At 41.8% G+C, this 27,787-nt stretch overlaps 2 protein-coding genes across 2 annotated transcripts in view; one reads left to right on the forward strand and one right to left on the reverse strand.

Moving 5' to 3' along the window:
* Nucleotides 1-3,281: 3,281 nt before the first annotated feature.
* Nucleotides 3,282-7,920, reverse strand: LOC124256288. Its single transcript, XM_046690262.1, has 6 exons — nucleotides 7,804-7,920; nucleotides 6,443-6,551; nucleotides 6,091-6,328; nucleotides 5,725-5,874; nucleotides 4,768-4,972; nucleotides 3,282-4,228 (listed from the first exon to the last, which is right to left on the reverse strand). Exons 2-6 carry the CDS (start codon nucleotides 6,539-6,541, stop codon nucleotides 4,192-4,194), a joined length of 729 nt encoding a protein of 242 aa, XP_046546218.1. The 5' UTR covers nucleotides 6,542-6,551; nucleotides 7,804-7,920; the 3' UTR covers nucleotides 3,282-4,191.
* A 1,118-nt stretch (nucleotides 7,921-9,038) lies between these two features.
* Nucleotides 9,039-27,787, forward strand: part of LOC124256271 (GMP synthase [glutamine-hydrolyzing]-like) — a 32,355-nt gene continuing 13,606 nt past the window's right edge. Inside the window, exons 1-4 of the mRNA XM_046690240.1 lie at nucleotides 9,039-9,143; nucleotides 10,624-10,721; nucleotides 11,459-11,550; nucleotides 14,948-15,062. Of these exons, the coding sequence (XP_046546196.1) occupies nucleotides 9,080-9,143; nucleotides 10,624-10,721; nucleotides 11,459-11,550; nucleotides 14,948-15,062 (369 nt within the window). The 5' untranslated portion in view covers nucleotides 9,039-9,079. The remainder of the gene's footprint in view (nucleotides 9,144-10,623; nucleotides 10,722-11,458; nucleotides 11,551-14,947; nucleotides 15,063-27,787) is intronic.

The raw sequence follows: 27,787 nt of genomic DNA on the forward strand, positions 1-27,787 counted from the left end.
TACCATGATGCTTTGGTAAGTACTGCATTCTGATTGGTTGGCAATACTGAATCTCTGAGTCAGTTTCTGACTTGTCATCTAGAAAGGTAACAAAGGGCACGTGATCTCGTTTAGCCCTACCAGAATCCTGTTTGTGTTTGAATCCAAGGTTGACCTGGTTATCATTTCTGGTTTGTCAGCACCAGACCTGTTTGTAGACTCTCCCCCCCACCCCCATATAAAGGTCAGACCTGCGTGTGTAGCCTTTCCCTCCCATGTAAAGGTCAGACCTGTGTTTGTGGACTTCCCCATGTAAAGGTCAGACCTATGTGTGTGGACTTTTCCCCCATGTAAAGGTCAGACCTGCGTGTGTAGCCTTTCCCTCCCATGTAAGGGTCAGACCTGTGTTTGTGGACTTCCCCCATGTAAAGGTCAGACCTGTTTGTGGACTTTCCCCCATGTAAAGGTCAGACCTGTGTTTGTGGACTTCCCCCATGTAAGGGTCAGACCTGTGTTTGTGGACTTTCCCCCATGTAAGGGTCAGACCTGTGTTTGTGTGACTTTTTGTGGCCCCCCATGTAAGGGTCAGACCTGTGTTTGTGGCCTTTCCCCATGTAAAGGTCAGACCTGTGTTTGTGGCCTTTCCCCATGTAAAGGTCAGACCTGTGTTTGTGGTCTTTTCCCCATGTAAGGGTCAGACCTGTGTTTGTGGCCTTTCCCCATGTAAAGGTCAGACCTGTGTTTGTGTGGCCTTTCCCCCCATGTAAAGGTCAGACCTGTGTTTGTGGCCTTTCCCCCCATGTAAAGGTCAGACCTGTGTTTGTGGCCTTTCCCCCATGTAAAGGTCAGACCTGTGTTTGTGGCCTTTCCCCCATGTAAAGATCAGACCTGTGTTTGTGGACTTTCCCCCATGTAAAGGTCAGACCTGTGTTTGTGGCCTTTCCCCATGTAAAGATCAGACCTGTGTTTGTGGACCCCCCATGTAAAGGTCAGACCTGTGTTTGTGGCCTTTCCCCCATGTAAAGATCAGACCTGTGTTTGTGGACTTTACCCCCATGTAAAGGTCAGACCTGTGTTTGTGGACTTTCCCCCATGTAAAGATCAGACCTGTGTTTGTGGACTTTCCCCCATGTAAAGGTCAGACCTGTGTTTGTGGCCTTTCCCCCATGTAAAGGTCAGACCTGTGTTTGTGGACTTTTCCCCCATGTAAAGGTCAGACCTGTGTTTGTGGCCTTTCCCCCATGTAAAGGTCAGACCTGTGTTTGTGGCCTTTCCCCATGTAAGGGTCAGACCTGTGTTTGTGGCCTTTCCCATGTAAAGGTCAGACCTGTGTTTGTGGCCTTTCCCCATGTAAAGATCAGACCTGTGTTTGTGGCCTTTCCCCCATGTAAAGGTCAGACCTGTGTTTGTGGCCTTTCCCCATGTAACCTGTGTTTGTGGCCTTTCCCCATGTAAAGGTCAGACCTGTGTTTGTGGCCTTTTCCCCATGTAAAGGTCAGACCTGTGTTTGTGGCCTTTCCCCCATGTAAAGATCAGACCTGTGTTTGTGGACTTTCCCCATGTAAAGGTCAGACCTGTGTTTGTGGCTTTTCCCCCATGTAAAGGTCAGACCTGTGTTTGTGGTCTTTTCCCCATGTAAAGGTCAGACCTGTGTTTGTGGACTTTCTTTCCCCATGTAAAGGTCAGACCTGTGTTTGTGGCCTTTTCCCCATGTAAAGGTCAGACCTGTGTTTGTGGCCTTTCCCCATGTAAAGGTCAGACCTGTGTTTGTGGCCTTTCCCCCATGTAAAGGTCAGACCTGTGTTTGTGGCCTTTCCCCCATGTAAAGAGTCAGACCTGTGTTTGTGGCCTTTCCCCATGTAAAGGTCAGACCTGTGTTTGTGGCCTTTCCCCATGTAAAGATCAGACCTGTGTTTGTGGCCTTTCCCCATGTAAAGGTCAGACCTGTGTTTGTGGCCTTTCCCCCATGTAAAGATCAGACCTGTGTTTGTGGCCTTTCCCCCTTCCCCCATGTAAAGGTCAGACCTGTGTTTGTGGCCTTTTCCCCATGTAAAGGTCAGACCTGTGTTTGTGGCCTTTCCCCATGTAAAGATCAGACCTGTGTTTGTGGCCTTTTTCCCCATGTAAAGATCAGACCTGTGTTTGTGGCCTTTCCCCCATGTAAAGATCAGACCTGTGTTTGTGGCATTTCCCCCATGTAAAGGTCAGACCAGTGTTTGTGGCCTTTCCCCCATGTAAAGATCAGACCTGTGTTTGTGGACTTTCCCCCATGTAAAGGTCAGACCTGTGTTTGTGGCCTTTTCCCCATGTAAAGGTCAGACCTGTGTTTGTGGCCTTTCCCCATGTAAAGGTCAGACCTGTGTTTGTGGACTTTCCCCCATGTAAAGGTCAGACCTGTGTTTGTGGCATTTCCCCATGTAAAGGTCAGACCTGTAAAGAGTCAGACCTGTGTTTGTGGACTTTCCCCCATGTAAAGGTCAGACCTGTGTTTGTGGCCTTTCCCCCATGTAAAGGTCAGACCTGTGTTTGTGGCCTTTCCCCATGTAAAGGTCAGACCTGTGTTTGTGGACTTTCCCCCATGTAAAGGTCAGACCTGTGTTTGTGGCATTTCCCCCATGTAAAGGTCAGACCTGTGTTTGTGGTCTTTTCCCCCATGTAAAGGTCAGACCAGTGTTTGTGGCCTTTCCCCATGTAAAGGTCAGACCAGTGTTTGTGGCCTTCCATGTAACCCAGACCAGTGTTTGTGGCCCCACCCCAAGGTAAAAGGTCAGACCTGTGTTCATGGGCTTTCCCTCCTTCTTTCTAAACCAAACACACACACACACACACACACACACACACACACACGCACACACACACACCCCAAATTGAGCAATTTTCAAATACTTCCTCTAAACAAATCAGTTGTTTCTATAATTTATTTCAAATTGACAAAATATACATTATTTCCATTCCTGTTCCTATGTACAATATACATTATTTACAACTGTATAATATACTGGATTGAGACAACTGTACCTTGGACCAGCGAGAGGTCTGTCAACAAATGTACCAGCATTCACAAAGTGTGAATAAATAATCAACATAGATCAGCAGACTGGGGTAATCTCGCTTGTGCAGTGGGAAAAGATTGGTTCCTTTCATACAATTCTGCGTTCTGCAAGATTCTGTTGGTTCCATACAATTTTATGTTTGTTCTCTATGATTCCATACTCTTTCCATAGGATTCCATGCATGTTCCATAAGTTCCCTTGTTTGTGTTTTGTCATTCCATTTTGCTTCAATACAATTCCATGTTAATTATGGTTGGTTCCATACAATTCCATGTGGTCAACAAGGATGTCTTCTCTCGTGTGTGCCAAAACGCCTCTAAAGTACCAAGACTCTTTGACACATGAAAATACCAATACTAAATACTTTGGATTTGGTGCAAAATATTTTGTGAGCATAAAAATATTCAAAAACATCATCACATTGAGACAGTAAGAAAAGAGTATTATAGCTCATTTTGAAACTCTCTTAATTTTTGTACAAATCAGATAAATTTCTGTAAATGTAGGATACAAACTGCTACTGTAAATATCTCTAAACAATGATCCAGTTTGTAAAACAAAGCCCTAACTAGGAAATAACAATTCATTGATAAAACAGGTTTGAGAAATCCACTCCAAACAATATTTCAGTGTCACTGTCGTTTATCAAGTCATTGCAATGAGGCATGAGAGTCATCAGTCAGTGTAAACTACGCCCAGCCTTTAGAACACAAGTTAAATAAGATGGGATAGGGGTATGCATCTATTGATTCAATAAAGTCCAAAAACAGATAACTAATGACCCGAAAAACCTAAACCAGCTTCAGGAATAAAACTATCTTGTAATGTTCAAAACCTGTACTGAGACAGCCACACAAATGGCTTGTGACCTCCAAACCTAAACTGGCAAGAGACAAATAGTTTGTGACCTCAAGAACCTAAACCGGCAAAAGAAATAGAAACATCTTATGACCTCCAGAACGTACACTGGCTGGAGTTATACAAATCAGTATTAGTGATTAAATTGTCCTGTTCACCGGAGACGAGAAAGCCTTCCCTACCACGAAAAAAGATATTGTTTTAATATCTCTGGTCTTCTAGAATCTGGCACGGCACGACGGTGGTGCACTAATGCTGTTGGACAGCTTTGGTCTTCGTTAATGCTGAACTCTCTCTCTCTCTATGCTTGTAAAACATGTCTCTTTCTTTGCTCCAATCTGAAAAATAAATTAGACGTAATGTAAATATTGTTTTTGCAGAAATGAATTGCTTCCAGTCCATTGCTCTGCATTCAGGGGGTCTGCCTCCGTGGTGTAGTGGTTAGAGCGTCCGCCCGGAGAGCGGAAGGTCGCGGGTTCGATCCCCGACCGCGTCACACCAAAAGACGTTAACATATAGTACTTGTTGGTCCCTGCCTGGCGCTCGGCATTAATGGGTACAACAAGGACTGGTCGGCTCGAAGTCAGTGTAATGTGTCTGAGTGGGGTATTCATGCTTCACTGTGGCATGGTATCTCAGTGGGCTAGCACTATAAAACCAGCTTCAGTCTGGGCTAGTACAAGCAGCCGCACATACACATACACACGCATGCACGGCGTCATATGAGCGAAATATTCTCAAGCACGACGTAAAACCCAATTTCACCTCACCTCACCTTCATTCAGGGGAAGACATTGTAAAACAATATATGAAAACAATACATGGTAAAGTGGGGAGTCTACCACTCTGATACATAAAAGGGATAATTAATTCTTACGAGGTGATTTTTGGTTCTGTTTTCGATGACAGGGCAAATTTGTCTGTATATTCAGAGAACTCCGGCCACTGGTTTATCCTGCGAGAAATGTGAGCCTGTTTGTGCTGGCGAATCATCTCGTAGTCAGCGAATGTTTTAGGCTGAATGTCCTCAAGAATGACTGTGCGGTTCAATGGAAGACTGGCCCCAAACCAGGTAGTCATGTCTGCAACACAAAGTTTACCATCACTATCATTCAGGGAGGGAGTGTCATCGTAAAGGAGGGGGAGCATTTTGGGATTTGATCATTTGCATTTGGTAATTTTATTAAAATTGAGTTATCGTGTTGTACATTTCTATAATCAATCAATCAATCTTTATTTCTTCTAGTGGACGCCACAGGCCCATTCTACATTTACAATTGACTATGAGAGAGTATATACAATATACAATATGAACAATAACATACGGTTCGGTTATGTTACAATATGTACAAATGACTGTCTAAGACGCATATAGCTTTATATACATACACTGCTAAATTTTTTAAGTTTCTGGATTTATCTCTGACATTAACATGTTAAAGTTATGTACAGTAGGATTCAAATAATATTTCTTTGGTAAAAGTAAAGACCTTAGATCTTGGTATACATTACATACTAATAAAAAATGGTATTCATCTTCAATATATCGATCTTTGCATACAAGACATAATCTATCAACTTTAGTTTCATTAGCTTATCTGCCAGTTTCAATTCGAAGCCGGTGTGAAATACATCTGAATTGGGCAAACGCAGCCCTGAATATAAAATATTCCACTGTCACCAATAAATGTCTGCAATTTATCAAAGTTTACTACATGAAGGTTGAATGTGTGTCCTCTTACCCAACCCAGTTCCCATCTGACTTTCTACCATCCCTTGTGATAGTTTCAAACATTGGTTTTAATGAGTTAATAATTAAGTCATCAACCCTTACTTGGATTTCGCTGTGAGTAGTACCCGTCTCCTGGTCGTCCATAGCTCATAATCACTCGACCTGGCTGGTTAGTTGGGGGGCGCTTGTACATATCTATCTTTGTAAAGCGCTGGGAGTCCTCGCCATCAAAATGTCCAAACGTCCGTGACCCTGGGGAAAACGTTAAGTAATTACCTGGACATGTAGTCATCAGTAGTCCAGATCGTTTTATGAAAGAAAGATGGACCACATCTAATGGTACTACTAATTAGTTGTGAGTGAGTGAATGTCATAGTCCAGACATCAGTATTTTCACAGTATTCATCAAATTTACAAAATGTCCTGGATATTTTTATCCCTTTTCCAGTTTGTCACTAGAACATATACCTGTTTTCTCTGGCCCCCATCTTAGCGATGCCCCCAGCCGTGCAGTATTGTGATCTGCAGGGGGAAAGCGGTTGTACTTCTCCCCGATCCAACACACGGGGTGAGACAGACTTAGTCCCCTGTACAGGTGCTGGTTGGTGCTGGTAGCGGTTCTGTCAATCACATACCGCTTGTTGGGGTCCCAGTTTCGGGTGTGTTGATCAGCTGCTTTGTTTGTGTGGAAAAATGCTGCTGGGTTCTGAAAAGAATTAACAATAACAACAATAATAATGGTAATAAGAATAAAGTAAACACATCCATAGATAAGAACTTTGTACTTCTAAGAACTCAATGACTGACATGTTCTACTTACCTGTTTTATATTTTTAATCTGTGTTTCTGTGAGGACTGTGTACTGGTCCCGCGCAGTCCGAGGACGTTTCGTAATCATGTCCGTTCCCAGATCGGCCATGTCGATATGTCTGTAAAACAAAACACCAGAGTCATCAACCAGATCCTCTGTATAGAACTAACTGACTAACTGAGTTTGGTTTACCCCGCTTTTAGCAATATTCCAGCAACATCAACTGAAAAGGACTTCACACATTGTACCCATGTGGGGATTCAAACCGGGTCTTCGCGGACGAGCCAACGCTTTAACCACTAGGCTACCCCACTGCCCCCCTCTGTATAGAAGACATGGAATCGAAGTGGTCTACTTGTAACACTTCGCCATTATCAGGAAGTGAACACCTCTACAGATGAAGACACTGAACATTATACAGTATTTAATAAAGACATAGGTGTTAATGACTGAAGGATGTTATTATTTTGAGGTATTTTGAAAGGTGAAGATAATGTGCATTAAGGTGGGTGGTTTAAATGGGTATTGCCTGATATATTCTTATATAATTAATAACCTTGTTACCTAACTCTAAAATAATTATTTGTATGATTTCTAAGGCTTATTCATCGTATACTGTGAAATATGAAGCATTCTTTATTTCACTGCACTGATGCATAATCCATAGCTGGTCTTTCAATCTTTCAAGGAAATTGAAAATATACCTATATTGACGACATAGAATTGATTTGTTCATACATGTATGTAAAAAAAATTATTGGTTGGATGGATTCTAAGTTTATAAGGAATTTTTTGACAAATAAAATAGTTTTTTATAATTTATTTCTTTGAGGTTTATGTTGTTCATTTTGTTGTTTCTTTTTGTTGTTGTTTTGTTTTGGAGGGGGATGTCAAACAATCAGTTGTGAATGAAAGAATATATATATTATATATTTCACATCAGAATCAAGCATTTTGCTTCCAACTATGTACAGAAAGAGAAATGGAGGATTTTCTATATTATGTTTGTTTTCATTTAAAATTATTTTAACTGAGAAGTAATTTGGAAAGTTAATGCATATTTATTGACCTAACGGTAAATTAATTCGTTGCAATTGAAGAGTATACGTGTTAAAAAATCATATTTTTACACTCGCATATGAGATGCAGTTAGCTTCTGCTCAGTCGAAAATATATGACATTTTAAAACATGACAAATAGATTCTTGACTCTTGGGATTGAACATAAGGCTATCGGATCCTCTACAATACTCAAGAACCACCGGCAACATTGTTTAACGACCAGCAGGTGCCCGTTCCCGACCAAATCCAACTTAACGGTTGCCGAGATCGAACACTTACGCGTGTCATATTTTGTTACTAATGACCCACCTCTCAGTTCCACTGTCAGAATATGTGAGTGTGAACAGGCCTTATCTTGATTATCGTCTACTGTGCTCCTGTCAACATGTGAAACAGGAAATAGAAAAGTGACAACCAAGATGGCGACCGTTGCTACAACTGTCGTAAAAAGACCGTGGCAACGGACTTATTTTCCTCTTATATTTGTAACATATAATATAACTATTACAGAAAAGCTAATGATCTATGTTCGAATGTATTTATATTTGATTTGTGAAGGTTTATGACAGGAAAATACTCCAAATCATAATATCCGCACAACTATATATACATATCTGTGAAAATACATGACGTCTGTTGATGAGTTATTGTTTGGATTTCCGAGCACTATTACACCCTTGGCACCACGTGGGACCAGCCTTCAGAGAGGCACCAAATTAAATTAACGGAACACTGTCTAGGGAAAACGAAAATATGACCTGGCCAAAATAACGCCTCAATAGTGTTTTGTATGTTCTGCCACATAAAGATAAGAAACTTGAGATGTGGTATGTATAGCTTCGTTTGCGCTAGATTTGTTCAAGGCAAGGCAACATTGGTGTCAATCTGGCCTGATCTGATACCTGATTTTCCAGTGTGTTTAATGAGCAGATGAGTGGAAACACTCGCTCACATAATCTAGCTGATTACTGTCGCCGATATATTCGTGCGTGCGTTTCATGTCCCATGCGAATGTGAACTACACGAAGCAATTGATTATAAGACGATTACATGGAGTATATGGATGACAACCTTATGTTTATTGTAAAACACGATGTTTCTGGGCTACTTCTTGACCTTCTTCAGGTGATTGAAGCAATTGTTGATTAAATTGGTTCTGTGTCGAATTCTTTATATACTTTCTGTATGATTAATAAAGGTTCCTAAGTTTAAAAAAACAAAATCGACAGAGAGAGAGAGGTGGGGGAGGAAGGGAGGGAGAGCGAGTGTGTGTAATAGCTATTTTGAAGCTGTCATGGATTATCCAAAGAAGTGATCTACTTGGGAGAATGTCGTATACCAGCACACGTGCATGTATAATTGGTCGGTGTCAAAATACACGACCAAATAACAATCAAATATCAGAGATCGTTTTCAAACACTCATGACACCTTACACTGACATTTCTTTCATAAGGCAGACAAAATCGCTACCTGCTTCTTCCGAACAAACTGTTAATACATAATTCGTCTGAGGTAAATAGCATATGACATTAACCGGAAACTTGCGGAATTCCCCGACCCGGCGGACATGCGCAATAGGCTTCATGTGTCTTTTCCGCGAAATTTTCACTTGCATGTCCTCGAAGGAAAGAGAGGGCGAAATCACAGGTGAGTTTCGATTTTGTGGATTGTGTGACCACAGTCGAAGATCCAAGTCGTACGTTGATGTTTGCATGTGCGTATCGGGTAAATGTATCTGGATGATCCGATTGGTATCCATTTCTGTAACTGTCAGGGACGATTTGCAAACTTGTCAGAATAAACAACGTGTGGCAATTCTAAACAGACGAAGTGTCAACAAGAAGATTGATGACAGCGCACTCGCATCGCCTTATCAAATACTGTCTCCTTTCTCTCCATGAATACTTCAAGATTTCAGTTAGAATGACCATTTGATAGCTGGTTTTGCCTTAATTAATCAAAACAAGGATTACCTGGTGCCAAAGTGTTCCGAAGGTCACCTAATTTCGTGGCAATTTTCAATTTAAATCTATTTTAGTCGAACCACATGGGAGAAGGTATGAAAGTCATCATACGTTACCACATAAATTTCTAAACCACAATAATAATTTCCCTAATAAAATACAGATGCCATATGCATATATTAACCATGTGGCCAGCATGTCTTACAACCAGATCAGAGTCCAAGTAAATACATGCCGCGTGAACATGAATGAAGTCGCCAAAACAGTAAAATTGGCCTTCTCATCTGCATTGCAAATTCTGATTATATGTCAGAAGAGCTGGCAGTTAGTTCCCCAGTGTTTTAAGCTGAGGAAACAAGATGTAGTAGAAGCTTATTACAGAATTTGCACTGTCCCCATATTTGTTTTCCATTTTAAAGGACACTTTACTTCCATGATGAGTGAGGCAGTTTAGTCCTGCTGTCTACACATGGGGCATATGGCTAGAACTGATTTTGGTGAAGTGTGGTCTGACCAGCATCGGCCAGCGGATCTGTGACCATGTCTTGTGGTTCATTCTCTTCCCATGGAGATTACTTGTCACATCTTCCTACGAACCTCTCTTCTAATACGGCCATATTTCCCAGTTCTCGTAAAATCCCCTAGCAGCAAAAATCGCAACACAAATTATCTCCCTTCTTCCTATCCAATCGAAACACATTTTACAACGATTTAGATCCAACTTGACAAATACAAGCAAATGTGGGGCCACAAATATCCCTCCTCAGACGGGGACTTGTGTTGATGTGACGCACAAGACATTTAATGGCCATCTTGTCTGTTGTCAACGAGGGCAATGAAGATGCCATTGTGTCGCCATTACATGACTGAGTTCTGTCTAGAAGAAACATTTGCGTATCGCGCAGGGGAAGAGGTTTAGTTTTCCTGAAGCATACAGAAATTACCGAGGCCTTGCGAATGATCACTTTTGAAACAACGTTGCTAATCGCACGACTAAATCTGATCGCAACCAATCCTGAATACTCGCACCATGAAAGGGTCGTATTAGAACAGAGGTTCGTAGGAAGATGCGACATGTAACCTCTGTGGGAAGAGAATGTGTCTTACCCTGCTGGACTCGATTATTAATTCAACACTATGCAAAGTAATTACTATTTTTTCAGACATCACAATGAATGGGTCTACAGCAAATCATGTGAATGGAGACGTGCATCTTTCGGAGAGGATTGCCATTCTGGATGCTGGAGCTCAGTATGGAAAAGTGAGACTTTTTGATTGATGGAATTAAAGTATGATGCATGTACAAGATGAGACTATAGTTGATAATAAGTCACCTAACTGGTGCAGGTGTTGCAAACCATTTCAATAAAGCTGTACAGACAGAATGCTGTTTTAATCTTCCTTGGTGGAATTCTGGGTCAGAAGCAACCAATGGTGGTCGTAGTAGTTCAATAAACAGGGATGTATTTTCATATGCTTAGCTGGCTATGTATTTCATAGCTTTCGGCCATGGGAGCCGTGCCAATTAACACTTATCAGAGGGGTACACAGAGTCCGCAGTCTAGACTACCAGTTGTCTGACTTCCATTTTTGTGGAAGCCGTGGTAGCTGAGCGGTCTAGGCGTCTGACTTTGTGTGCTGGCGATTAGGTGCCTGACTTTGAGTGCTGGCGATTAGGTGCCTGACTCTGAGGGTGTGGGTTCGAATCCAATTGTAATTACATTTTTCCCAATTTATGACACATGGTAGTGACTGATGTTAAGACCATGTCCCTTTATTGTTCAAAGTAATGATTGTTTCCCAAATAGCCTGCTAAGGGCACATAGTTTGGAATACTGGATATTTGTCGGAGTAATGGTTTAAGTGGTTTGCTGCGCATAATATCAGTCACTAGATTGTGTAGTCAGGACAGGGTGTCATCATATCATGCATATTGGTGGATCATTTCTTTGTGCATTGTTGTAAAGAAAAACGTTTCATAATGACCATTTCTTCCAGGTGATTGACAGAAAAGTTCGGGAGTTGAATGTAGAATCCGATATTCTTCCTCTGGATACTCCAGCGTTCTCAATAAAAGAAAAGGGCTACAAGTGAGTTGATGGTGTTGCAATAAAGATGTGTATGATTTATGTTGTATTGTTGTATAGATAGTAGGGTTGCTGAGTGTTGACCCTTCACACCAACGACCTGGGTTCATCTCCCCACAAGGGTACACTCTGTTAATCCATGCCCGTACCTGTCATATTGCAAGAATACTGCTACAAGCAGCTTAAGATCTATTACTGTTTATTATTATGCAAGAGCAACAATAATATTGCTGATATGAATCTGTAGGTCTGGAGTCAATGGTGTTACAAGGTTCAAAGATACTGATTAGATAAAGATTTTAAGTAGCTATACCACATGATTGTTTTCATATTACAGATAACTGATTATAAATAACATTGTCTGATAGCTGGCATTCTACTGATTTCAGATAACTTTTTCTTTTAAAAATCAGACCATAAATACATATTTTAGAGGCAAATAAAGTGTCAAAATTCGGGGTCCAGGTTTGGATCGATTTTGTACATGTAATACTGTAAACGTATTATATTTCTCAAGAGGTTTTATTTTTCGCTTTTACAGCGAAAACATTTTAGCCGAAAATTTATACACACCGCTAATAAACCTATCATTCATTCAGTCTAAGCCACGCCCTAAGTTGTTACCATAACACATCACGTTTGAAGACAGAAATCAACGGGAATCTTAAAATGACGACTGATCATACTTAACTGTCGCTGTAATGGATTTCCCAAAACATAATGAAATAATGAGCCAAATCCAATTGCCGATTTAGCGAAAACAGCAATATGTGTTGTGGCTGCCATGGAAATTGGTCACATGACAGATGGTTTGATACAAAACAGATTACCGTGAAACGACTCGAAAGAAATAATACAGCAGTATTTTATTTATTCATTAAGATTTTATTCACCAGTACATCATGAAGCTTAATAGTCACTAACACTCAATCATCTCTATTCACAACAACCCGCTTGTTTGAAATCACAAAGAGCTTCATATACAGTATAAGTTAATTCGTCAAATCGCCAGAGTTCGAACATAAGACTGATGTGTTTTTCATCTCTTCCGGGAGTAAACGGATTACGTGTACTAGTATATCGCACAGATAGGGATTTCCTGTGAGTAAGCAATAAACGCCGCCTGACAGGTTAAGCCACTCTGTTTGTTTTCACTGCTATTAGTGGCGGCCAAAGAGACAGCTGGCAGTTCTGGCAATTACTGATTGCGCGAATAATTGACCGCTCGATGTAGTCTGAACTGTCAATTCCGTGAAAATTGCACCACGCGAAAATAAGTACGTTTACAGTACTTGAAACTCGCAGACCGCCGTTTTCGCCCAAAATATCTTAATTTTCCCTCAACATTGCTGTTTTTTGGTGTATTTAAACAAAATTTAGTACATGGGGTAATTGGATACCCCTGATTTCATTTTTGGCATCAGAATTCACATAAATCTAATGGATTAAGAGTTATTTCAGAGATTCAAGCAAAGAATTGAATGAATAGTGAGTGCCCAAGTAATATGGACCATGACTCCATGGGAAGATCACTCCTAAATATCATTACATAAACAGCAAACACTCATACTTTTCAAACATTTTTATGCCCCCGCCATATATGGCTGGGGGCATATAGGGTTACCCTCCGTGTCCGCTCCGCTCTGTGGAATTCAATGAACTTATACATGGGGTTTTCTTGGGACTCTAATGGTGTGCATCTCATATTTTGTAAGTTTTTTTGTAAGTTTAGAGACATTTGAACTTAGGTACATTTTGCTGAATTTCTCTATGATGATAGTGTAATAGGGGATGAAGTCTATCCACTTCTCCACAAAAACTGCTCAACCGAATTGAATGAACTTCTACATGTCTTTCGAAGGGACTCTAAACGTGTGCATTTCAAATTTTTTTATGCAATTTCTTAATTCTGTCACTGTTACAGATGTTTGAACTTAGTTGAATTTTGTTCTATTCAGCCTGTTCGTTCCATCCAACAGGGGGGGTGTATGTTATCCACTTCTCCTCAAAACTACTTTATGGAATTCACTTAGATTACACATGTGCTTTATAGGGACTCTCAAGGCATGCATCTCATATTTTGATTTTGTATTTTATAGTTTTTTTGTATGTTTAGAGACATTTGAACTTAGATAAATTTTGTTGAATTTCTCTCTGATGATAGTGAAATAGGGGATTATGTCTATCCATTTCTCCACAAAAACTGCTCAACAAAATTGATTAAGCTTTTACATGTGTTTCATTGGGATTCGAAAGGTGTGCATCTCATAGTTGCATAGATGTTTATTGAACTTGTTCGTGAATTTTGTTCAATTATCATATAAAGATCAATAATTGAACAAAATTCACGAACAAGTTCAATAAACATCTATGCAACTCACCAGAGCACACTCAGTGTAGGGAACTCTTCCTACAGCAGCGGGGGCATCCGTGTCCCTGGACACAAATTTTTCTTGTTATTCTTGATGTACTCATTAAACATGACCAATGTAAACTTGACAGATAGCAATATCACAGTCAAGACATATGAATATTTAAATGAATTATTTTAACTGACATAAGTAGAAATTTCATTGTCCATACAAAAATCAAATGCATCACACAAAAATTGTCTGTCTCACCTTGAATACAATAGGCTGCAATACCCGTGAAGGGCCGGGTTAGAATGTACCTTCAGTAACCCATGCTTGTCGTACGAGGCGACTAAGGGCATGGGGTGGTCAGGCTCGCTGGCTTGGTTGACACATGTCATTGGTTCCCAATTGCGCAGATCGATCCTCATGCTGTTGATCACTGGATTGTCTGGTCCAGACTTTATTATTTACAGACCGCCGCCATATAGCTGGAATATTGCTGAGTGTGGCGTAAAACTAAACTCACTCACTGTTAGGCTGCAAGGCCCACTGCCTGTTACCTTCAGAAAAGCATACCCTTGAACTTCATGCATGTACAAATGACTTTTTGTCGTGGATAATCAGACAGTGCAAGCACCTGCTTTGAGGTTATTATACTTCTGGACCGCCTCCGTGGTGTAGTGGTTAGAGCGTCCGCCCGGAGAGCAGAAGGTCGCGGGTTCGATCCCCGACCGCGTCATACCAAAAGACGTTAAAATATGGTCCCTGCCTGGCGCTGGGCATTAATGGGTACAACAAGGACTGGTGGGCTCGGAGTCAGTATAATGTGTCTGAGTGGGGTATTCATGCTTCACTGCGGCATGGTATCTCAGTGGGCTAGCACTATAAAACCAGCTTAAGTCTGGGCTAGTACAAGCAGCAGCACATACACATGCATGCACGTCGTCATATGAGCGAAATATTCTCATGTACAACGCTAAACCCAATTTCACTTCACCTCACCTTATTATACTTCTGATGCATCATAATTGTGATGAAATTTTCAGAGCTATCATCATATCTGGTGGCCCAAGTTCTGTGAATGACGATGACGCCCCCCGGTACGATCCTGATATCTTCCATACCGGCCTGCCTGTGCTGGGCATCTGCTATGGTCTTCAGGTAATGTTGCATGAGTAGTGATAATCTCTTGATACCACCTCCCATCGATACAGCCTCTCTGTCTCACTGATACAGACACCCTGTAAGGATTTACACCATCTGTATATACTATTCCTGACAACCATCAATAGAAACTAATTATTCATTTGCAATTTATATTTCGCAGGTTTGTCCCTTTGCTATTTGAATATTGTCACCTTAATCCTCCGGTTTCAGACAAGCAAAGCCTGATTTAGTGCTTTGGTACCAACAATACTGATACTAGCAGAGATCAATGTGTTAGGACATTTTTTCTTATCCTGACTCATGCTAAATGCTTGTCTCCTTCTTCCTGCGAATGATAGTGGAACACTTGAAATCCCTTGAAGTTCCCTTCTAAAATGCGGACGTAAAATCATCACTCACCCACGAGAAGTCTCCCTTGCCTCCTTTGGCGCCCTTTTGGGTCACATGACCAGCCATGTTTGTCACTCTCTCCTTCTTCGCCCTTGAGGACGGTTGTGAGAGCACCTGGGTCCCTATACGGCACATATCCTTTTCTCTTTGGACCTTTACCACCTAATTAATTCAATCACGTGGAACCAACTGGATTGGGTGCGAAAACGGTGCGGGTGATTAAAGCGTCCCGTAAAATCACCAAGCGTGGTGGTTACTTGACAGTCGTGAATAAACAGGTTTCTCGAAAGAAACACCAATTTCCAGGGTCGGTTGTTTACATATGCAAGTTACGTAAAATAATTAATCGCGATTTGAAAAGTGATTTATTTTGGAGGATGTCATGGCTAATTTTAGAAATGTTAAAGTATTCATCTTTGCAGTGAGTTCTGGAACATTTTGAAACTATTATGACCTCTACCGCCATTGCATCTTGCATGAATCAAAAACTTACTTCGCCAAGAGTAATCCTGCAACAACTATAAAGTCATTTGCATATTTTTCCGAAGTGACGTGATTCTGTACCTTCACCTGCAAATACAGCACACGCCTCGCTTCTTAAAAGCGAATGAATTATTGTTATCGTGTATCCAAAATGAATAGAAGTCTCAGATGTTTTGGTTAAAATGATATTACTGATCTCAATTCCTAAATAGTTTTTAATATTTAAACTAGTTTAGATTGTCCTAAGCAAACGCTTTGACAATGGTTTGTATATTGTGATCGTTATTGAACGAGTTGCTACTTATGTGCGACAGAATTGAAGATAAAACATCAGTCAACCGAAAATATATATAAAATGCCAAATGTCAATAAGCCGCTCATAATCCTCCCAATACCGCATAACATTACCTGTCGCTAATAGAGGGGTCCCATGATGCATGTCTCAAGCACCTGAACTGTACATAGTGTCTTGATTTCAGCATTACACAGCTACGAAATCTTACCTGTTCACCTCACAAAATTTCACGTGATTTGTAATCGTGAAAAGTAACCTATCAATTCAATACTAACGTAAAGTTGTCTTTGCTTGTCACAGCGTAAGAGACTCAATGGTGTATTCGAAACTGAATCAAAATGAAGTCACTGTCAGTTTTAGTTGACATCTCGCGCTTAATCAAAGTTAGTGTTAAATCAAAATGCAGCCGCTTTGACTTTTTGACGACAGCTCATGCTGTTGACGCGGTCGATATTGGATCTCTGAGAATACATGTCAGCTTGTGCTCGCATTAGCGTGGTATGCTGTTTTACAGAATACCCTGCAAACGCATGACACTGTTTCAGCCAATCAAATGGAGCCTGAAGCCCTCATGTGTGAGGTGTTATCGGAAGCTTCAGTTTCATCGGCATGCACATGGATTTTGTAAACACATCCCAAAACGTTTTTAATGTGTGAATTAAGGCTATGATACATATCTTTGTGAATATCTTCACTGGTATCAGCGTGCATTATTTCATTTTCAAGACGATTATAGAAAACAGACTTGTAAACCTGGCCCGTAATCATTGGAACCGATATCGATCGTATTGACGGTTCACATATATACGCCATATACACGGCAGGTGTATTTTAATTACTATTATTTGTTTGTGATATATCGCAAACAGATAAACATAACATTTTCAGAAGCATTTATGGAATATTATGCAAACTGTTTCAACCAAATGAGAACGCTACAAAAACCCCTTAAAAGCAAAGTTTCAAAATGGATATTTTTTAGAACCGTGAATATACGATGATGTGATATGGGATGCGCTCTATAACACTTTTTCTGTTGTTTGTAAAATGACACAGAGAAGTTATGAAGAAAACAAACTAATTAGACGCTAATTGTTTATGGAATTCTGAGAGCCGCTGGAAACGGCTCACTGATCACGGGTTTGCTTATTGCAAATTGAGGATGTTTTTCTGCAAACACGGTCCAGGGCCTGATAACCACCCTATGCCCGCTGAAAAATGATTAGTTGACAATGATGATGCACATAAGTAAGTTGTACCTAATGTATGCATTCAGAAATCGCACTTTGTGTCGCCATTATGTCAGTAAGCTCAATGCACGTTAAATCTACAAATTTTAGGAGAAGCATTTGCTGATCCTTTTTCCTTTTGTAATTTATTAATGTTTAATGTATATTACATGTCTTTGTGGAAATATAATACTGTTTAAATCAAATCTACGAATTATCATCATCATCATCTTTGAAAGAAATGTGTATCATGACGCCGGCATTTTATTAACAAGCATCATCCTGAAGATACTATCCCATTCCCCAGCCCCTACAGTATATTAAAATGGTAAGAATATGTTGTTTCTCTTACCCTGTACCTATACAGGTAACTTCGCCAGACGCGAAATATATACACATGCATAAATACGCTTTCACAACAAAACTAACGAAACACGCTATCAGATGAACTTCAGGTAAAATTTGATACTTTTTTTATTTACATATATTCTATGTATTTATGAAACAGAAAAGGTTTTCGCTCCTGGACGCCAGCATGGACAGTGGAAAACAACCAACCCCGGTACAGTCCTGCATGTTGGGTTGGACAGCCTGGAGTCATCTGCAGAATGAAGAAATATATTTATTCCAGGGAGCATCGTGATTATTTGTTATAAAACGAAAATGTATAAACCCTTCACTGAATGTTTTGTATGTATTTGGTATAATTATGAAAATGCATATTTAAAATTCTTCAGTACGGCTACTTGTATTAGTCTTCACATATTTTGACAGAATGCAACACAATTAAATTTCAGTTAGATTACGCAATTGCTCCATCACACACGTGACACTGTTTTCCCGCGAGGATGGATCCGAATAAAGACAAGGCCTAACGCCAACCAGGCATAGTTTATGACTGCAGTTGGATATCGCTGAATATACAGGTGGGAGGCTGGAGACCTGCAACAGGTGTGATGCAATACAGCACGCTATTTCGGGTATATACATATATTGGGCTTGCAGACAGCTTAGCCGGGCTGACAGTCTGGTGGACACGGCGACAGTAATTTCCTGCATAATGGTGCTTTAATGGTCCGTGGTGTAATATTTTATTATCGCTTAAAACACATAATTAACTGCAAATTATTCCATTTCGTGGTTTGTGTTTGGATAAACTGTGAAAGGACACAGACATGTTTATTCAGTTGTGACAAATCTTCAGTTGACATGGAGCTGGGCAAAATCTGCTCATGGAAATGGCATCTTTTGCCAATTGAACCGATCACGTGATGACGATCTCTTCATCAGCCAGATACATCGCCATGATCAGTACCCTCATGATTAATTCAGCAACTCACCTCAAATATTGAAGAGATTACATATTCATGGAGAAAAAAAGGAGAGTAAAATTGTTTGATATGATTACATACTCAAAATTTTGTCTGTAAAACAACTGATAGACGAATTTATAACATTATGGATATTGTTATTGTGTTTTGCATATATAGTGTTATATTTTGGTAAGGAGGAGTTATTCTTGTACTTCAAGACTAATCTTCAAGAGTATTTGAAGATGCTAAAGCCCTTGTGAACACTGTCATCGGCTTTTCTCTTTAGTTTAAACATATTTTATTTCGAACACAAGAAATGAGGATCGGTGAACAAGCTTCAATCACGGGCTTATGCAAACACCTATCCCGTACAACACAGAGAGAAGAAAATATAATTTTGGTGACATCATAAAATAATCTTTGAGTGTTGTTGGCAGGGTGTAATCAATATAGCAATTACAATGCCGTGATATTCTCTCTTTTTATTTTGGTAGATGCATTGCACATATACGCACATCTGTTAAATGTCGCTTTTTAGTTTCTGTGTTATATGTATTTCTATACTAAATGTGTTTATGATGACAATGATATAAACATTAGGAAATAGATAACGTAGTCCACTGAATTTTTACTTACCACTTGTTGTATCACTGATTGAGCCAGCATATTGCGACCGGGTCAGCCCGGTGTCACGTGATCTATTTGCATACGCTTGCTCTCTCACGCCGAAGAGCTGTCAGTTCAAATGGATATGTTTCAACACGATGACACACCCATGTGCCGCTCGCAGGTACCTGAAAAAGTACTTTACACGAGGCAAATCTCCATTGAAGGAGCTTTCAGAAAATATTAAAATCATATTTGTGTGAAATTGGCACATAGGTCCAAATTGTCGTATAAAACTGGCTACTTTTGCTCGTGATTCTGAGAGGCGTCTCTCGTACGCGTAACGGATCTGTGAGGAAGGTTTGTTTGTCTGTGACGAGCAGTGGGAGGATGGTAGACATGTTTCAACACGATGACACACCCATGTGCGTTCGTGTACCTGAAAAAGTACTTACACGAGGCAAATCTCCATTGAAGGAGCTTTCAGAAAATATTAAAATCATATTTGTGTGAAATTGGCACATAGGTCCAAATTGTCGTATAAAACTGGCTACTTTTGCTCGTGATTCTGAGAGGCGCCTCTCAGATGCTGCATCGGATCTGTGAGGAAGGTTTGTTTGTCTGTGACGAGCAGTGGGAGGATGGTAGACATGTTTCAACACGATGACACACCCATGTGCGTTCGTGTACCTGAAAAAGTACTTACACGAGGCAAATCTCCATTGAAGGAGCTTTCAGAAAATATTAAAATCATATTTGTGTGAAATTGGCACATAGGTCCAAATTGTCGTGATAAAACTGGCTACTTTTTGCTCGTGATTCTGAGAGTCGCTCGCGATGCCAGTAACGGATCTGTGAGGAAGGTTTGTTTGTCTGTGACGAGCAGTGGGAGGATGGTAGACATGTTTCAACACGATGACACACCCATGTGCTGCTCGCGGTACCTGAAAAAGTACTTACACAGCAAATCTCCATTGAAGGAGCTTTCAGAAAATATTAAAATCATATTTGTGTGAAATTGGCACATAGGTCCAAATTGTCGTATAAAACTGGCTACTTTTGCTCGTGATTCTGAGAGGCGCCACTGCATCGCGTGAACGGATCTGTGAGGAAGGTTTGTTTGTTCATGACGAGCAGTGGGAGGATGGTAGACATGTTTCAACGCGATGGCACACCTATGTGCGCTCGTGGTACATGGAAAAGTATTTACATGGGGTAAATCTCCATTGAATAAGCTTTCAGAAAATATTAAAATCATATTTGTGTGAAATTGGCACATAGATCAAAAATTGTCGCCAAAACTGACTACTTTTGCTCGTGATTCTGAGAGGCGCCTCTCGTGAGGGCGAACGGATCTGTGAGGAAGGTTTGTTTGTCTGTGACGCAGCAGTGGGAGGATGGTAGACATGTTTCAACGCGATGGCACACCTATGTGCGTTCAGGTGTACATGTGGAAATATTTACATGGGGTAAATCTCCATTGAATAAGCTTTCAGAAAATATTAAAATCATGTTTCTGTGAAATTGGCACATAGGTCAAATTGTCGTGATAAAACTGACTACTTTTGCTCGTGGATTCTGAGAGGCGCCTCTCAGACGCCAGAATGGATCTGTGAGGAAGGTTTGTTTGTCTGTGACGAGCAGTGGGAGGATGGTAGACATGTTTCAACGCCGATGGCACACCTATGTATGCTCGCGTACATGGAAAAGTATTTACATGGGGTAAATCTCCATTGAATAAGCTTTCAGAAAAATTAAAATCATGTTTCTGTGAAATTGGCACATAGGTCAAATTGTCGTGATAAAACTGACTACTTTTGCTCGTGATTCTGAGAGGCTCTCGCACGCCAAGAACGGATCTGTGAGGAAGGTTTGTTTGTCTATGACGAGCAGTGGGAGGAAAGTAGACATGTTTCAACGCGATGGCACACCTATGTGCGTTCGTGTACATGGAAAAGTATTTACATGGGGTAAATCTCCATTGAATAAGCTTTCAGAAAATATTAAAATCATATTTCTGTGAAATTGGCACATAGGTCAAATTGTCGTCAAAAACCGACTAATATAACAGCAAACTGAAAACTTACGCAGGCGCATTGTTTTTACACTGGTAGAAGTGACCACCTCTCTTAGTCCTCTTTCCAATTATTATACTTCCACCAAATAATATAGTCCGTATGAACAAAAAAAAATTATTCGTAAATGTGTATTAATTTATTATATCCTCTTTGTTGTAACGCAATAAAAATATCCCCATATATAGTAATGCGACGCTTCTGACAGTCCAAGTCACAAGACGGATGTTTTGACAGAGCAATTTAGTCAGGCATCAGTTACCTCCCTTAATGACTCGCTTCCTAGTCACTTCTACGCGAGACGGTTCACAGTTTTAAGAAAGTAAACATGTTTCAACACAATAACAAACGGGTGTGCGCTGGTGTGCCTCGAAAGCTACATATATATTTTGAATCTGCGATGAATGAGCTTTCAGAAAATACTAAATGTAAGTTTCTGAAAAAATATGCACATAGGTGAAATTCGCTGTTCAATATTGTCAAATTTTGCCTAAATTTTGCACATTTTGTCAAAATTTGACTATCTAATGTTTTCTTTACACGCTTTCATTCATGTCAATCACTAACTTGAACACCTATTAATGACTGTAGCAAATTTTGTTTCATTATTTTCATAAATAACACTTTTAGACGCGTTTTTGTGTGACATGCCGAACTTCCCTGTCTGTGATCAGGCAGTCACGCGCAATGCGGACCCCCTCTCAGGTAGTCACTTGTATCGTGGCGGGGGACCGTCTCGCGTACACGTTACGTCCTCTACTGTTTACATCAAAATTATTGTTTTATACGGTTTTAGGATTGTATACTACTAATATGGTTTGGAATTTAATCTAAATTATACATTGTTTGGTTGTTTGACATGTTTTTTCATCACGTTTACATTTGTTGTAGGTACCGGCTGTCTGCGGCTGACCCACATTTATTATGTCCTGATTGCACTAGTTCTTGTTCTTCCAGCTCTCGCTGTAAACATTGTCTGGATTTAACTACTGTTGAATTTAATAATTACCTTTTTTCCATTCATAGACATGCAAAGGACTGGGTAAGAAGGTATTCACAAGTCATGTCTAAAACGAGTGATTGCGCTGATAACCGTGTGTACTGCCGATGTTCGTAATTCCAGTGAATTGCCGAGCGTTTTACGGGGGCAGGTCGCTGTTCCAGTGATGAACTCTGGCGCCAATAAGAGATTGTCGTCAACCGACCTGTCCTCTTCACAGACAAAGAAGACTAGATCATCTTCAACGCAGAAGAAGAAGGCTACAACCCTAAGACTTTGTCGAAGTCTCTACGCAGAAAACGAGATCCTTCTCTGCCGAGATTGTACCTCCGGAAGAAGCAGACGTGTATGATGATCCCCCCCGTCCTCATACCTGAAGTCACAGTTGTCAGCAAGAAGACGAAGGCTGCTTCTACAGCTACATCGGCAACTTTATTAGCGCAGACATTGACAGAAGACCTATCACCGCAGACATCGGGTACCAGAGATAGCAGACTCTTCACAAGTGCAGCGTGCTTTAGAAGACGCCTCATCGTTGTCAGAAGCATCATCAACCCTGCAGCAGTCTCAACAGACATCGCAGAACTTCAGTTTACAGACCAGATGATGTCAATGATGGAACGTCACTTCGCGCAGGAGAAAATCGCTACGAAGACCACTACGATGACTACAAGCCTGCGTGAAGATTCAGCAGCACTTGGAAGAAGAGGGAAGCCTGCGCGAAGGCTCATGCACCCGACGATCTTCCCCATCTGAAGCTAGAAGTCTGGACAACGCTACCAATGTCACCTCAGCCTTAGACGTCCCTGAAGGAGCCGCTAAGAATTCTCCACGTAGAAGCAGATCGAAGCGTTCTCCCGAACCCTACAGACATCGTAGATACGGATCGTAATCACCATCGGACTCTGACGTACATCGGGAACCTGCACGCAGGCACTCCACATCTCACAGAGGGGAAACTACGCCTAAGAATCAACCTTCATGAAGGCCTAGAGAGAAATCTCAAGACTTCAGGTAGGATACACGATTATATCGGGATCGTTCACCTGCACACAGTTCGACATACAGATCTTCATACAGAGACTCACGTCGTCGTGGATCGTCAGATCGGGAGATGTTTAAGTTGGATGAAGAAAGTGAGGTCATATTCTCCGATGCGGAAGTAACCTCATGGCTTGCTAATGGCCTGGACCTAGCATCACCTTCCAAGGACACAGACGAAGCGTTTACATACAAGATGTCCAACGATGATTTCGACACACTCATCTTTCTGCCTATCGACCCGATCTCCCAAGTACCAGACAGTCTCAGCTCAGCCTTTGATAAGGCTACCAAGTTCCAGAATCAGCATATCCCGATGTTCAATGCCAGGAAATTCCCCTTACATCACATGGAACCCTTCCTGAAGGCACCAGAGATTGATGAGGACTACAAGATCATCAATGACTCCCGCTATAGGACTAACAAGATAGAGGACAAGAAGCTAGCGCAACTGGATACGACTACTAGACATACCTTTTTCAGACTAGCCAGGTCTAGGGCTATCAACAAAGCACTCACCTCGAAAGTTCAAGAACTCCACCGCCTAAGATGGCCAGATGATATATTCTGCTCTACTGACTCAGAAAATGGACCAGCAGTTTATGTCGGAGCATCTAGCATCCACATCAGCGGGCCTGACTCTCCTGAGGAGACAAGGATTATTGTCAGCGTGCACCTGGAGTGAGCGGTTCACCAAGTCCTTATACAGAGCCCCATGGTCAGCATCATCCATCTTCGGAGGAGGAATTGAAGAAGTCGCCAAAGAGGTTACACAGGAATCAAGGGAGGTCATGATGATTAAGTCCATAGATACCTTGGCAAATGTGATTCGCCAGACGTCCCAGCGCTACTCCAACAAATCCAAGTTTGCAGGACTCCAGAGAGCCAGAGAATAGAAATATTCCAACTCGAGAGGAGGAAGAGGTTCTTTTCGTTGCCCAACTGGAGCCCCCAGAAGCAACCCCAGAAGAGGCCGAGCACCCAGGGGTGCCAGGGGAATCAAGCGCTGAAGGACAGGTTTGGAACATTCCAGTACAACCTTCGACAGTGGGTGGACGTCTTCAACGGTACTGGGAGAATTGGGTTATACTACAGGACGACTACGTATCCCAGATACTACGCAGAGGGTACAAGATACAGTTGGAAGCCACTCCACCACTTACAAGCAACCTGCTGGCCTTCAACTACGCAGCCGACCAGACAGAGAAACTGGACGACGCAATCAAGACTCAAGATGATACATCTCGTTCGTCCATCAGACTACCTCGCCAGCATAGATCTACCTACACATCCCGATACATCTGGACTCAAGGAAATACCTAAGATTCCTTTTCAACGGACATCACTTCCAGTGGAAGGTTCTACCATTTGGAATATCATCGGCCCCCTGGTTGTGAGTGTGACCAAGCCCATCATCACATATCTACATCGCCGAGGTCTACGCAGTGCTTTTTACCTAGACAACGGAATTCAAGTTCATCAAGATCCCAGTCAACTCAGACTGCAACTAGATTTCACCATCAGGCTTCTCACTCAGTTAGGATTGCTGGTAAATCTCATCAAGTCGGAACTGGAGCTGAAACAGGATCTTCAATTTCTAGGAATACGACTCATCACGCCGGTGAATCCGTAGTCGTCCCAGAGGATCGTCGGGTCAAGATACAACATATGATATCTCAAGCAATGCTCTCTCCGTTGACACTACGTGCTTGGCAAAGAATTATCGGTCTACTCACCTCAGCTCAAGACATGACTCACAGAGGATATTACAGCTGCGCCCACTACAAATATTTGTGAACGCCCATCTCGACAGTCTGGATCCGCTGATACTACCGGACAGCTTGAAACCATACCTCCTATGGTGGACTCAGAAGTCGAATGTGGTCGAGTCGAGTCAGGATCAGAGTTTGCACATCAACCTGTTGGAGATGGAAGCAGTGATCGTACTAAGGAACGCAAGGCTCACGGTCCACACGGACAACTCCACAGTAGTTTCTACATCAACAAACAAGGATCAACAAGATCAACAAGTCTGCTAAAACTCAGCTTTCTCCTGTTCAGCATCGTGGACGACCTGAACATCTACATGAAGGCATGCCACATTCTAGGAGCAAAGAATGTCATAGCAGACGCCCTATCTCGTCCACTACAATCATCCCCGACGGAATGGATGTTACATCCAGAAGTGTTCCGGTTCGTCATACAGACAGTAGGATCTCCACTCATAGTCCTGTTTGCAACAAAGTTCAACAAACAACTACCAACATTTGTCTCACCGATTCCGGATCCTCAGGCATGGGCAACAGATGCTTTAAGCATCTCATGGGAAGGACTAAACGCTTATGCGTTTCCACCTCCAGCACTATTACCACAAGTAATGCAGAAAATCAAGCAGACGACAACGTTGCAACTGATTTTGGTTGCGCCCTTTTGGCCAGCGAGGGTATGGTTTCCCGTCCTCATACAAGAACTCGGAAGTCCAACCCTGAAACTACCAGAGTGGTCGAACCTGCTTGGCCATCCACACACCAAGCAAGCTCATGGGAATCCGGCATTGTTCCAGCTACACGCGTGGAGCGTATCAAAGCTTGCCTGAAGACAAGAGGGAACTCTGCCAGAGCAGCGAAAGCAGTAACACTAGCTCTACGCAGATCAACTCGCAACTTGTACGACGACAAGTGGCAGAGATTTGAACAGTATGTAACAAGGAAAGGCTTTACGGCGGTGAAAGCAACCCATCCTCAAGTGGCGGAATACTTGTGTCATTTGCGACAGACGAGACACTTAAAAGGTTCAACACTCTCAAAGTACCTGGCTGCTCTCAGCACAGTTATCACCATGAAGACGGGTGTCAAGCTGACCAAGGTACCAGAGGTACTGGCACTACTATGCTCGTTCAAGATGGAAGACCAACAAAAGAAATTTAAGGCTCCTGCCTAGGATCTCAACGTAGTTCTACAACATCTCACCAGTGACGCCGATAAGCCTCTAGAATGGACATCCTTTGAACTACTGACACACAAAACGCTGATCTGATCGCCCTAGCAACAGCAGCTCGGATGTCAGAAATACATGCTCTGGACTTTGAATGAACACGATTTGAATCAAGACATCGTGACATCGTACATCTAGGACTGAGATGGGACTTTATTGCCAAGAACCAACTGCCCGGCCAGCCTGACAGACAGTTCCACATCCCAGCACTTTCTACAGTCCTTGGGCCACAGGATACACAGGATTTATCCTTATGCCCTGTCAGAGCATTGAAAGTCTACCAACAAAGGACAAAAACAAGGACACGAAAATTCAAGCGCCTATTCATCCCCTTATCCACTGAGACGCCCACGGAAGTCTCACGGACAACGATATCGATTTGGATGAGAGCCATCATACTAAGGGCCTACAAAGCAGCAGGACTTGAGCCTCCACGAGCCTCCAATCCCCACGAAGTCAGAGCCTTGGCGTCTGCACTTGCTTTGCATGGAAACTGCTCGATTACAACAATAATGGAGGGCTGCTTTTGGAAATCGGACATGGTGTTTGCCAACCACTACCTCGGAGACATTGCCACCGAAGACGTCTCAGGCATTCACCAATTTGGGCCACTTGTTGTAGCACAACAACTAACGGTTCCACAAAGGAGCTGAGAAAAAATCTTACCCTTTTATCACGTGACTTGTGAAAACCAACGCTTTGGAGAGCAAATGGAGAGCAAGTCCATGCACATGTCTAGGACAGGCTAGCATGAGTGATAGACCCTGTACTGGTATAGGACTTATTCGTACATAAGAAGGGTCGTATCTCCACTTGATGCGCGCATCAAGAGATGGAGTTGCAAGAGATAACTAATGGAACATTAGTATATCTAAAATCAACACGAAAATGTCAGAAGTTTCGGAAGAAATCTGACAAATCAGACTCATCAGAGGGAAGTTGGAAGAACAGAATCATCAGCAGTGCCGTCATAAGTTCCCATGGCGGGTAATACAGGACGTAAATCAACAGCCAGTGAATCCAGGAAGTGGCCTGACCCACCACCGATTCCGACGGATTCTGCAAGCATTTAGCATGAGTCAGGATAAGGAAAAATATGTAATTTTCTGACTAAAATTGATATTTTATACTTATCCTGACTCATGAGGTCAGCCCTCCCAACCTCCCCTCTCAGGGCACTCTGGATTTCCCTGTTAATCAGTGTGTCGGGCGTGCATCACGGAGAGAGTGACAAACATGGCTGGTCATGTGACCCCGAAAAGGGCGCCAAAGGAGGCAAGGGAGACTACTCGT

The sequence above is a fragment of the Haliotis rubra genome, unplaced genomic scaffold, assembly GCF_003918875.1.
Source record: "Haliotis rubra isolate DU_JTF1 unplaced genomic scaffold, ASM391887v1 Scf622, whole genome shotgun sequence".
In the NCBI taxonomy this organism is placed as follows: domain Eukaryota; kingdom Metazoa; phylum Mollusca; class Gastropoda; order Lepetellida; family Haliotidae; genus Haliotis; species Haliotis rubra.